Genomic DNA, 14,066 nt, shown 5'->3' on the forward strand with positions numbered 1-14,066 from the left:
GCTCTATTATGATATTAAATGGCTTCAGAGTTTGTAAGGATATTAATTGTAAAGTTCTGTTCAGCTAAAGAAAACGAAAGTCACCCGAAAGAAACGCGTATGCCAAGCTGGTTGAGTTTCCCCCCCCAATGAATGCATGCTATAAATGAGCTGATTTGATGTATTCCTTCTTATCATCTACACAACAATCAACAGCCTGTCTAGACTCTATACTCTCTCTTAAAAATGGCTAATTTCTTTTCTTTTTAAACCATATTGAAGGATATTTCTAATCTTCTAATGTCTTTGTCGATTGGTAGTAGAAATGTTTTTCGTATCATTGGTTAAGATTTAAATCCTAGCTTTTTTTTTTTTTTTAACAAAGTTTTCGAGATATGGAAATTCGGTCCCTAGCTAGAAATCTCTTATGAAAGAGGAAGGCAAATGAGACGATAGACAGCGACAGTTACATCCTGAAATTGATAGTTTAATTAGGAGTTGATATCATATTGGGTGTTAATTTATTTGTACACTTTATTATAACTGCACCAATGCGAGCCTGCCCACCACATGATCAACGGTGTGCCTCCAGACTATTAGCTCTAATCGGAACGGAACGTACGGTATGTGAAAGAATCATTTATAGTTTCTACAACTGTATATTTTGCGCAAGTCATTGCTTTTTGTGCCTTTTTTACACTGATTTGTGTATACGTACGAGCCTAGGGTTTTGGATTGTGCATGCCTGTGTTTTGCAGGCTGTCTGTCTTCCTTGTAGCTTCAGACTTCAGTAAAAGAAATAATATTTAAGTTATGCACTTTTGAATAAAAAAATAGAGATATCTGATACTCACAAAAATATTTTTAAAAAAAAATACATATATTTGGAACTTGCATTCTTAAAAGTGCATCTTACATTACTCTATTTATTAATCCTCCCACAAGAAACACCTGCACATTATCTACGCTCCCGCCCTCACCCTCAACCTTTTCGATTATTTTAAGGACAGAAAATAACAAAGAAAACTTTATTGAATGGCAAACATGAGAAACCAAAGGATTGGAAAAGTAACGCATGCAATTCACAATAATTTCAGCTGTGGCTCCAAAGAACAACAATCAATAATGATAATAAAAACCCACTTTTTTTTTTTTTTTTTTTTTTTGGCTTTTTTACGTATTGCAAGAGTGACTGGTTAGATTTTTGCCTGCACTTCAGGAGCACTTAGATATTAACATTTTCCACAACTTTTGAAACCAATAAGACACGGGTCATACTAAAATTATAATATCAAAGGCTTCAAAAAAGGAACAATATAGTAAACCAAAGTCACACAGAGAGAGACGACGTCGCCTAGCATAACCGCGCGCGCCAAAAGCAATAACCCGTACAGCGCTACTATACGTTCCCTCGCACGTTTCAAAACACCAACCTCCTTCGCGGCGCCTCCACGTTATCGCAATTCCCGGAAAAAGCAGCGAGATCCCGGATGGTCTCGCCGATCAAATCCTTGAATATCAGCCGTTCGACGTCCAAAACGGATTCTGACATCTCGATCGGGCGATCCACCCATCCACTGCTGCCATCCACCATAAAATCCTTCCTCAGCACGCCGCAAATCACCTCGAACAAGTCCTCCGATGCATCCCCGATCTCCCGAATCCTCCGGAATTCGGACCATACTTGCCTCAACGAAATGGAACAGTTCGCCCAGGAATTCGACTTCCAAGGCGGTAATTGTCTGTTACGATCGAGGATTTCGTTGATGGTATCGAAAATAAGCCTTCTCCGGAGTCTCGAAACCTTGGATGTGTCCTTCCGTTTGAGGTACTGCTGCTTCTCTAGTAACTGGAAGATATCGGTGTCCTCCGGTAAACAACTCGAAGCTCGGACGATCTCAGATACGTACACAAAATCACCATTACCCGGTTTGTCTTCCGAGTTCAATTCCAACCATGATGTCGGAAGGCTCCAAACATCATCCTCCAATTCAATGGGTTGATCTGATCATTTCCCAACCAAAGCAAAACAAACAACATAAGAAATCAGATACTAAAATGCCAACATAATGGAGAGAGACACAGAGGGAGAGAGAATGGGCCAATGTTGACCGTATCAGTCAGTCAAACAGACAGTAAACCAGGCTAAGCTACCAATGAAATTAGGAAAACGTTACAGTCTTGAATACGCAACGCTATGAGTTAAATGCGAGACTGTACGAATATGATAAGGGTAGGTTTGGACAAAACTGAACGAACTAAGAAAAGCAACCACAAGTAGATTGATCATAATTCTGCAGCCATCTCTCTCTCTCTCTCTCTCTCTCTCTCTCTCGTTCTCAAATTAGCAACCCCGACCCCCTTCAGTTGACGTCATGCTGCTACAATGGCGTTCATTAATTGGATCTTATTATGGACGGACAGGACTGTCAACCATTCGCTGCAGAGACTCCTACTGTGCACGAACTACTCAGTTAACTAGGCCTGGACACCTCAAGGCCGTAGCATCGTTTCAGCATAGACGACGTCATCCCTCCCGTCCCCAAAATTCTCAGATGCCAAACATTTTGGCACATTATATTTAATTAATGATATAATAATATATGACGTGGCGTCCGTTACCTTGAAATTCAATGCTCCTCCGTTTCAGTATCGGGGAAGGCGACGACTCGTCCTTGTAAAACGACGAGTCAAGCACCGATACGGGACTCGGTTGCAGCTCGGTCGCAGTGATCTCCGCTATACTGTGAAGCAGCTTATCGCATCTCTCTAATAAGCTCCTGCCCTCCCTGTAATCCTCTGCCTTTCCCCTCTGCAAATACAACATTCATTCAATTTAAGGCTCGTTAGTAATCTAAACTGATTTATTAATTTCCAGTAAAAATATTATGATGTTATCGTTAATTTATGTACCTCTGTATCGGTGTGTGAGCAAGTGCTGATACTGCTCTCCGACGTTACGGTGGTCGATGATGATTCCTCCTCTGCCGGAGTAAACACCTTCTCCTCCTTTGGATAAATCTCGGCCGTCGGTTTCTTCATCCTCGGTGATCGGTTCGTCATTGCTTGATCCGATCCAACTCTCCTCGCGCTAGCCTTAGGGGACCGAACCGGAGATACCCTTCTGTTTTCCACCGAATCCATCGTATTCGGAGTCCCTAATTTCCTCCGCGTTTCCACGGTCAAAGCTCCTCTTCTGCTCGGGCTTCGCAAGCCGTTTTCGCTCTGAATCCGAGTCGGTGAGCTACTCGCATTTCGCTCCCTCGTCTGATATCGTGCATTTCGATCCATTTCCGGCCTGTCGCGTCTCGGGCTCAAGGCTGGCAACGTCTCGTTAACGTGACGCCGAACTCCGGCTTTCGATCTGAAGCTAGAGGGAGGAGAGTCGTTCCCGTTCCGTCCCGGTCGGTTCGCCGATGACCTCGCGGCGGGCTTCATCACAACAATCGGAGATTCGAGGCTTCGATGGTCGTAAACGAAATTCCTGTGGTTCATTTGGTTCAAAGGTTTCTTCGAACGCAAAAGACCTTTGAGCTGCAGAGCTTCGAGGATGTGCTTTAATGTCTCAAAATCTTGAGATGGTTCATCGATCCCTCGCATCTTTAACCTCTTTTCAATCTCTCCGTAGATCGAAACGCCCTGTTTTGGCTCCGGAAAGAAGTCCTCCGAATCAAAGAAGCTTTTCCGTTGCCCCATTCCTCTATTAGGAACAGGTCGGGCCGCTCCACTTCTCACATTCTGAACGCCATATTCCCTCGAATCGACCCGTCTATGAGCAAAACCGTACCTTTCATTGGTTACATGTTCTTCGATCACGTTGCTCGAAATGCCGCTCTGCAAATTCGGTTGCTGAATTTGCCTGAGCTGGAAATTGAAGCTGTTGCTGCCCTCTACGAATCGGTGCTGAAACAGATCTCTGGAAACCCTGGATTCCGATGCAGATCTTCGGAGCTCTGCTTTCTTGGCCGGTTCATTATCGGAGTCCGCCAACGCTTCGAGCCCCATGAGCCTCGCAATAACGCTCGGCGATTTACGATGCTTATCGCCGTCCTCCGCCCCTTCTTCGCATCTATTGGAGGACAAGAAGGCAGCGTTTGTGCGGATCTCTCTGGGTTTTAAGCTTCCCTTCGCGTCAACAACAGCTCGGCTGTCCAAAGAAAGTCTGGGAGCTTCTCTGGAGAACTTCCAAGAGGACCTCGTGCCTTCTTTTAGTTCGAGAATCGGGAAGGGAAGAGGCGACTTGGTTGGAGTATCGGCTGGAGTTGCAATCTCGGGCGCAGGAGATCGCAGCTCCGGAAGCTGAGACTGGTTGGGCCTCTCAGGAGATGGTGCTACTCTCGCTTGCTGCTGCTTCTCCAATTCACCGGACATATCCGGAGAGACCATGCTGTTATTCGACTCCGGAGTGAAATCCACCGCCTGATCAGAAATCAAGCAAACAAATAAATTTGCTTCCGTTTTCTAGGATATAAAAGATAGGCGGAGAGAGAGAGAGAAACAAACCGAAGAGGGAGGGAGGCGCTTGTTGGAGTAGAGGCGTTTGCCGGTGAGAATCTGGTTGCGGTCGAAGATCTGAAGGAACCCAGCCATGCAACCCATTTGCTTCTCAATATGTTTCTGGTCGTGCACCATACCCGTCGTCATTTTCCCGGAAAACTCTGCAATATATGTGTCCCACTCCAAACAGTTCCTAAAACTAATCACTACCCAAAGCCTTAAGCCTCTACATTCCCGTCGTCATTTGCTCTCTCGGCGTGTTTCTGACTCAGAGAGTGAGTGTGTGTGTATTATAGCCTTTAACTGCATACTCCCGCTTTTGAGCTCTTTTTAAAGTGAAAACAATTGGGGAAAGAGTTTTGGGGGGGGGGGGGGGGGGGGGGGGGGGGGGGGGGGGGGGCATTGTGTAATTTCAGCGAACGAGAGGAGAGAGAGAGAGAGAGAGGCCGGGCTGCAGGGTTGTAATGAGGAGTTGGGAGGGGCAGCTTAGGGAATATGGCGAATCCGTGGGGGTGATGCTGAACAACGTGTCAGTGCCACCCATTTGCTTTGGGTTCTGTGTTGGGGAGGTTTGAACTTTGAACGATGACACCCCCTACCCAATTACCTATACTACCCCCTATTATGAACAAAGACTCGTATCTGTTCAGTCACTGAGATAAATAATAATAGAAACATAGGTCGGCTGCATTTGCATATGAACCCATTTAAAGGCCGTAAATGGGGGAAGCCCGTGACGTGTTGGGTGGAATAGAATCGAATCCAATCCAATCCAATCAAAAGCCTATCTATATACAATATACATACATCCTTTTGCCGAACAACGCCGGCGCACTTTCTAATTCAAATATTGCAAAGATAAATGTTACAAAAAATAATTTCTTCCAAATAAATAAATTTATAACTCGACTCTCAAAGTTTTAGCTTCGGATTTCATATCCCCTTCTCATTCTATTAAAAGAGAGCAAGCATATTATTAAAAAATTTAATTATTATGTAGAAATTCTCATTTGGATATATAAATATTTTTAACTCATCTCATCTTATTATTATAATTTTTTTATATTTTTATATAAAATATAATAATAATTTAACTTTTTTAAATTTAAAAATAATAATAATATTAAAAATTAATATTTTAATAATATTTTATTTAATTTATTTAAAATAATCTATCTCAAAATCTAAACAAATTTCAATTCATGACATTTCTAAAGTGTAAAAAGAAAAGACTACGCGACGGACACATGAAGTGACAGATAACGGGGCATTACGGTCTTGGGGGAATAAAAAAGATGAAGATGCCACGTGGTATGATGGATGAGGAAATGAATGAAGGAAGGAAAGGAGGACTTGGGTGGGTGTTTGGGTTTGGCTTTCCAACCTGTTGCTGTTGGTGTTGCGTTGCATACGTAAAGACAGGGCTAACCGCTTTGTTGCATGCACTATTCCTATAAAAAGTATATGGAAATGGTTGGAGTTGTCAAACATTCTTGTGCTTAGGTCATATTTGACAAAAGAGCATATCCTCTGTGAGAGAGAGAGAGCCACTGCATTTTTGGAACAATCTGCGAAAAATGCACAGAACCTCCTCTATTGCATTTTTGGAACAATCTGCGATGGAACGTTGCAAAATTGACTACTTGGGCATGCTTCTTTTGTTTTCCAGATTTTTGTCAAGGGTTTGGGTACTTAAAAGTTCTAGCTAGCTAGCTAGCCATGCCCCTTATAATTATCGTCTTTCACTAAAGTTATTGCATTTTGAAGACTCATCATGACTACTTATCATTGTTGCATTTTGAAGACTCTAGGAGATCATCGAATGAATGCACATACCAACGTCGAGTTCCGGGCCTCATGCGCCAGTGCTTGGGATGCAGCATGCGATCAGTGCATGGTGTAAATTAAGATCTGATTTATATTCGTAATCTATCTCAATTTATCTCAATATTATTTATTATTATTCATCAATTTTAACTTACAAATCTCATTATTATTCATAATTTATCTTACTACTATTCACAACTTATCTCAACTCATCTCAATTCATCTTCGAATCCAGACGATACCTAAATCTATTCTAAAAATCTCAGATCCAATGTATAATTATCGTGTAGCAACTTGACCTATGTTTTCATCGATCGAGTCATATTTCATTTAGTTTGGCTATTTCCTGATCTTCTTCTTCTATTGTTGCACCAATTAGCTAGGCAGGTTTGAATTACATACCTCGCTAATTAACATCAGTGTGGGAGTTGCTGATGCATGATACCCACCAATTGATCATCCAATTTGAGGCGTATATATGCAATTAATAATGATCGCTACATGAACAATTTGAACCAAGAAACTAACTACCTTATACAATTGTAAATAAATACAGGCAATTCGGAATCGGCTTTATCAAACTAGAATTCAACTTGGTTTGTTTTAATCAAGTCATTCTTAAATGAGCAATGTTAGGTATAGTCTTCAAATGGGGACTGCAATGTAAATCTAGGCTATTTTAGCTTTAAAATTTTTTAAAATTACAAAACTATCCCTCATAAAATGACGTTTTCTCTTATTTAATAATATGCATGCATATGCAGTCTCTATTTGAAGACTGCAAATAGAATTTCTCTTTTTTAAATATAGAATTATGATTGATTATTAAATTCAATAATTTATATAAAATTTGATTAGACTCGTCGGACTTGTATAAATTTTTATATATATATATATATATTTTAATCACACTTGCTAGTATTATTATTGTATAAGAATATATAAGAGGAAATCATTTCCTATTACTATAAGTAGTGTTTAAATCGGCCTTATTGTTATGTTAATTGATATAAAACATATAAAGATATTTACAAAATTAAGCTCATAGTTTGTTTTTTAGAGTTTCTTGATAATTTTATAAGATATAATACAAGTAATTAATTTATTTTTTCATATTAGGTAGCGCGCGAATAAATTCGAGTTCTTTTTTTAAAAATAAGTAAATTATTCATAAATATAAAATATAATTTGGTGATAAACTCAGGCCGCTTGATTCGCATTCAAATAAGAATAATGATATGTTTACTATCCACCTACTATCATTTTACTACTTCACAGTGTATTTGAAATTTTTATTTTATTATTGTTATTTTTAAGTATTTTTTTAAAATCCTTAATTATTAAGAAAAAATTTAAAAAAATATATAATTTCACTAATAGTCACTTCCTTAACTATAAAGTAAAAAAATTTTAAAAAATAAAAATAAAATGAGTAGTAAATAAGTGGTAGAAAGTAGAAAGTCTATCACTATCCTTCAAATAAAAGGGTAAATGAATAGTATTTGATCATCGTGTACTCGCTTAAAATTCACCGGTTTCATTCCTACTTGTCTATTTATAACTACTAGACTCAAGATTAAGGCTTTGTTTGGTTATTCAACTTATCTCAACTCATCATTACAACTTTTTCAAATTTCAATATAAAATATAATAAACAATTCAACTTTTTCAAATCCCAAAATAATAATAATATTAAAAAATAATATTCTAATAATATTTTATCATCTCAACTCATTTCAATAACCAAACGCAACCTTCGTTTGGAAGCCAAACTCTTCTCAACTTATCTCAACTCATTATTACAACTTTTTCAAATTCCAATACAAAATATAATAAACAATTCAACTTTTTCAAATTCTAAAATAATAATAATATTAAAAAATAATATTCTAATAATATTCTATCATCTCAACTCAACTCAACTCAGTTCAACATCCAAACGCAACTTAACACTCAGAAAATGAGAATAAGATTTGTAGTCAGACAAGTATTAGTACTTATTCAATTAATTTCATGTCGATTCAATTTGTTAAGATGGTGATTCATTTACCAACATCATGAATAAGATATGATATGAATTTTAATAATTTTAATAAGAGTGCTATATATTTATGTATTTGACCTCAAGTATCTAGACCGGCCTTTTTGTCTTAAATTTTCTAGCTCTGTTCAACAAAGAAGATATTCATAAATACTTTTAAGCTAGAAAATCAAGAAAACGATAGTATTTTAAGTGTAATCACAAGCTTAATGCAAAACATTCTTTTTCTTCTACCTTTTTCTCTCCAACTTATGAAGAAAATAGAAACTTTTATATTTTATCTATAAATTTTTCTACCATTTTTTTCGTGCACATAATGAAAAAGGTAATAAACGTTTAGTACTGTTAATTATCATATTTTAGCACAGTACAGAAAACACACTTCTCATATAAAATTAAAAAAAAAAAAAAAAAACCAGTTTTGAATGATCCGATCCCGATTTGATCTTACGTTTAGTTTGGATAGTGAAAGTGTTTCGTCTCATCTCTCATTATTATAATTTTTTTAAATTTTTATACAAAATTTAATAAATAATTTAATTTTTTTAAATTTCAAAATAACAATAATATTAAAAAATAATATTTTATTCAACTTTCAACTTTTATTTCAATTTCAACTCCCTATTCAAATTAGAGGTTAGTCTATCTAGTATACTATTGAAACTATATGGATTTGGCTTTTTTATTTTTCTTAACCGAATATTAATCAATTTGAAACGAGTCCCTTTATTTGACGTTGCATTCTTTCCAACATCGAACTTGAGTTTTACGCAATAATGATGCTATGGGATATGTGCCCTCATGAACAAGTTGAAGCATATATATATGATTATAGACGTGGCCGCCTAGCCTTGCTTTCCCTTTTTTCACATACATATATATCCGGCCTTGTGAATTTCCTCGATTTGGTCATTTTTAAACATGGGATTTATCTTCCCAAGCAACACTATAAATTAATTAACTTGCAATATTATTCCTATGTTAAAAAGACTGGATCGAATGATTAATTGATCTCCCAACTTCGATCGACTTTGCTTCTGGCTTCAACAACGTAACTCATGCGTCGTGTTGTCGATGATCTGGATTTACACAAGAGTTAACGCATACTATATTGTAAATTATTTCTACAACAATGCAATAAATTATGGTCTTAATTTATGTAAAGTTTGCAACTTGCATGGGGTTTGGGTTCAATTATTTCAGTCGAGCACGCATATTAACGTGGTTAATTTAAACGCTTAATTAAACTAAACCCACTTCTTCAACTCCAACTCACTCATCCACTTTATTTTATAATCAACCTGCATCAACTCGATATGCTTAGTTTCTCTCAATTTTTGGTGCCCAAGTGACCAAATGCCATGAACTTGATGCTAGTTGTCCGGCTCTGGTTGAGCATTTACTTTGGGGAATGCATAAATACCACTTGATCAAGGCATCAAATGGTTTAGCTTTTGCTTTGTCTTCCCCTCTCAGATTTCAGAATTTTCGATAAATGGGTCAGGGCTAGCTTAACATATTTAAAATCTCAAAATATTGTTCATTAGGAAAATAATTCTTGTTTTAGCAAGATGAAACACTTTTAAAATTGGTAAATAATATATATATATAGAAGAATTATATACATCAGTCACTATTCACTTTCATATCTTATATTTATAATTTTTTTTTCATATGGTGCCAGCATACTTTTTATAAGATGTAAATGTATTTTTTATAAGGTTTAGAGTGTGATATAATGAATAGTAAATGATGAGAAAAATTATATATATATATAGAGAGTGAGGCTACTATGCCGTCTTACTTTTACCGTTGAACATACCGCCTATCATTTATTTACTTTTACCGTTGAGCGTACCACTTATCATTTATTTATTTATTATTTATTATTTATTTTCATATTTTTTAATACATTTAAATATTTTTAAAAAATAAAAAAATACACTAATATACTTATAATCACTTTCTTAATCACTAAATTAAAAAAAAAAAATTGAACAGCAATCAGACAAATTAGCTTTTCTTATATATTTTCCAAACAGTGACTGAGTACTGGAATGACTGAACCTTATAGCTAGGAAGTAACTAGACTCCAATTATTATAAATAATGGGGTAGTCAGGCTGCTACCCCCATGTGGTTTATCTTTTTAGGACAAATCACCCATAAGCTTTTCTGGTTCCTCCATGTGAGCCTATTGGTGTGGCTACATGCCTCTAAGCACAACCTACAATATTTCATCTATCATTCTCTCTTTCCATTCTATCTCTCACTTTGTCAGACTATATTTAGCATCTTAGAATACTAACATCTCTTCCTTTTGTCTGTTTTTGGCCCCCAATAATTATTATTATATCTCATAATAGTAAGAAGAAAAGCATGCATATGCAGATCATCCTTTTTACCTATCACCATCTCTCTCTCTTTTCATTTTGACTCACATGCATTTCAGATCTGCAGCCCCCACTTCCAACTCTTTTCATATCTTCATAATCCCAGCACCCATCGGATACCCTTTGTGTGTGTATCATGTATAGATATATGTATTCAACAGTAAAATAAAGAAACTGGGTTTAAGTAGAGAAGTTTGATTTTAACCAAGAATAAGTGGGGGCCACAAGGCTCCTCCTCAATTTCCCATGTCCTGCCCCTGGTTACATGAAATGAATCTGGTACGAAGGCACAGTTTCCAAACCTGAAACTCCCATGTTCCCTCACCCACCCACCCTCTCCCCCTTCTGATCTTCCCCTATATACAAATTCCTTAATATCCTAATGGGTTTGAACTGGAATCCAAATTCCTCTGAATTCCCAACATATAAAAACAGATGTGGCAGTAAGAGGCAGCCTTTACAAAGAGAGCAATGCTGCCATTGCATTTGCATATATAGCCCCCCCATGCATCAAAATTATTGCTTCGTCCTGGGACCTGTATAATTAATTCTAGGATAGTCTTATCTTTCTGACCACCTTTTTATTCCAAATATTTAAGAAATTCTTAGTCTTCAACATATACCCGAATTTTTTAAAAAATACTATAAAAATATTTTAATTCTTTTTTTTTAAAAAAGTAATAAACTCGGATATCTAGGTGTACACTCGGTTATTGGCTGAATTTTTTTTAGACTTATCTGAACGGATAATCGCCCGGTTCTTAAAACCCGACCTAGATCCAGTTATGGTTGAATATCTGAATCTGGACCTGGATCTACACCCCTATTCTTTACCGTCAATATGAATAATATGGAGGTATATATCTTCCTTGGGTTGTTGGTTGAGATTGTAATATGAAATGGGTTATTATTTTTGAGTTGTATTGATTGGAAAATAGGTATTGATTTTGTTCATAAACAATGATACTATTACCCCTTAATTAATTGCCTCTATTACCCATAAAGAAATAGTAATAAAAACTTATTTCTAAAATTTTAAAGGATAGTTTTAAATCTATATATCCATAAACATGACAAAAAGGGGTCAGGAATCTAACGGTTCAATTCAGAGTATGGACATAAAATTAGAGGACGAATATTCTTAGTATTTTGATCATGATTAATTCGAATATTCAAAGTAGGTGTAGTACTGGTGGGAAAAGAGGCTCTGAAATCTGAATGTTAATATGATGATGCTTGAAGAAGCCATTGACATGTATTTTATTCTACAAATTAGCTGATTGGTTTCAACGGATTTGGGAAGGCGAAATCAATGATGAAGCTAGCAGATGGGATTCTGATTCCTCTCCTCTCTGCGGTTTAGCAGTTGGACCACTTTGAAGACCGATAAAGAGTCATATATATATATATATATATATATATATATATATATAATGCCCTCTTGGCTCTTACAATCCTGATCACATGAACATTTTCACTTATTTAATTTATATATATCATGCAATCGTTTGCTGCATGCATGCCTTGTTTATATATATAATGCATGGTCAGAGCGAGCTGTAACTGTTTTGATTAATTGGTGTAATGTGTACATGAAAATTTGAAAGGAAATTTCCATTTTATATTACATTCTATTCAACATCGCTTGTTGGTCCCCTAGTAGTGAAAACTCATCCATACAAGGAGATTTTCACACTAAAAATTTATAAAAAGAGAGAAGAATAAATAGCATTGGAAACAAATTAAAGATAATGATCGAAAGCATATATATATATATATATATACATGCAAAGCCCTAGCTTTATAGTGAATGGTATTCATGTGCTTAATTAATTAGAAGTAGTGGTGATATTTATTTAGCTAGGCATGCAATTTATATGTGACAAAAGGATTTATCTTATTCTTTTGAATTCCAAAAGAAAACTAATCAAATGAGTATCGTAAGTAAAAATATAAGTATATCACGAAGCACTTCTCTTAAATATATATATGAAATTGGATTTGTCATCGTTAATCACATCAATATTTATAAAAGTACAATTAGAATATTGACAAAATACAGATTTACTAAAAAGATACATCATTTCATTCTTAGAAATATTGATATATATATGTACATGATGATCTCAAAGTCTTCGTGTGATGAGCTGCCATTTTTGTAATGTTGCAGGGAAGGCAAATCCTTCTCCCCCGCAACTAAAATGTTGATTAATATGATATGATCATGACATGATCAAGCAATTAATATAAATATATATATATATGGTTAGGGTGGAGTTAGTTCAAACTAGTGTTAGAATTTCACAGTATCCAAACAGCTGGGCACAGTTCTCCTAACATGTGCATGAGATCATGCTTATCCATTCATGATCGGTTTCTTTCTTCCTTTTGTTTTTTGAAAAAAGGAGAAAGAAATTGACAAGAAGAAGAAAGAGGATAAGACAATATTGCACATGATGATGATGATGATGACATCTATCTCATATAAGCATGTTTGTGTGCTAGATCTTGCCCCTCATGTTCTTCTAATCCTTCATTCAACAGTAACCATCAAAATCAAATAAGGTGAAACAATCATAAATATTATAGACAATCCTGAAATAATATATTTCTTTGTGCATGTGCATCTATTCTTGAAGAACTTAAAAAGTACCTTTAATGATGAAGGCTTTGGTCAGAAGAAACATTAATAAAGCATGAAAAAGTGATCTCGGAGACTTTGAGATCTCGGAGAGAGCTCTTATAATTTAGGTATGGCATTCTGTTGAATTAGAAGAACTGATCAATTGCATTGCATTTGCGTCCATTGCAAGTTTTTTTGCTGCTTTCCTAAATATATTGAGCAGGGGGTGGAATTAGAATTTGGTGCGTGGGGTGGTTAGCAAAGTGTATTATATGTAGAAATGAACGGTAATCAACATTTAAGGTAGCAAAGTGTGTCACTAATATTTAATATTTTTCATATAAGGTAGTTATTTAGGGACAACTAAATTATTCAAGCCACCAATATGAATCTCTCACTTGAGCTCTTTCGTACTTAAGTGAACTATAAAAATTAAGATAGAAATAACTATACGAGACTTGTTAAAACAAACGATAAAATTTAAGTAAACAAATGATAAAAATTAGTTATGTGGTTTTATCTTTACCTTTACTCCTAATTGTTAATTTAATGGTAGTACATATGTACTTACTAACAAAATTAATCCAAGTTAATAAATTAGCAAGTGAAAGACTTGAAAATAAAAGTGTAAATAAATAGGAAAAATGAGTTCGTAGATTTACTAAATAACTTATAAAAAGAGACCAAGATATTTTGTTGCCTTTTAT

The 14,066-nt window shown here is 35.7% G+C and overlaps 1 protein-coding gene across 2 annotated transcripts; it reads right to left on the reverse strand.

Moving 5' to 3' along the window:
- Positions 1 to 1,105: 1,105 nt before the first annotated feature.
- On the reverse strand, positions 1,106 to 13,763 carry LOC121260338 (protein LONGIFOLIA 1). Of its 2 annotated transcripts, XM_041162171.1 has the most exons (7): positions 13,758 to 13,763; positions 11,070 to 11,081; positions 6,274 to 6,283; positions 4,483 to 4,615; positions 2,893 to 4,398; positions 2,602 to 2,791; positions 1,106 to 1,983 (listed from the first exon to the last, which is right to left on the reverse strand). In XM_041162171.1, exons 4-7 carry the CDS (start codon positions 4,609 to 4,611, stop codon positions 1,400 to 1,402), a joined length of 2,409 nt encoding a protein of 802 aa, XP_041018105.1. In that variant the 5' UTR covers positions 4,612 to 4,615; positions 6,274 to 6,283; positions 11,070 to 11,081; positions 13,758 to 13,763; the 3' UTR covers positions 1,106 to 1,399. The 2 variants fall into 2 exon arrangements, with proteins under 2 accessions (XP_041018105.1, XP_041018104.1); XM_041162170.1 differs by lacking the exons at positions 6,274 to 6,283; positions 11,070 to 11,081; positions 13,758 to 13,763 and having other exon boundaries at positions 4,483 to 4,807.
- Positions 13,764 to 14,066: the final 303 nt, after the last annotated feature.

This window comes from Juglans microcarpa x Juglans regia, chromosome 4D, assembly GCF_004785595.1.
Source record: "Juglans microcarpa x Juglans regia isolate MS1-56 chromosome 4D, Jm3101_v1.0, whole genome shotgun sequence".
In the NCBI taxonomy this organism is placed as follows: Eukaryota; Viridiplantae; Streptophyta; class Magnoliopsida; order Fagales; family Juglandaceae; genus Juglans; species Juglans microcarpa x Juglans regia.

Coding starts and splice junctions, on each gene's coding strand:
- LOC121260338 (XM_041162170.1), bottom strand. CDS start 4,623: ATGACGACGGGTATGGTGCACGACCAGAAACATATTGAGAAGCAAATG. Junction 2,792..2,892: donor GCTCACACACCGATACAGAG/GTACATAAATTA, acceptor TTGTATTTGCAG/AGGGGAAAGGCAGAGGATTA. Junction 1,984..2,601: donor GAGGAGCATTGAATTTCAAG/GTAACGGACGCC, acceptor GGAAATGATCAG/ATCAACCCATTGAATTGGAG.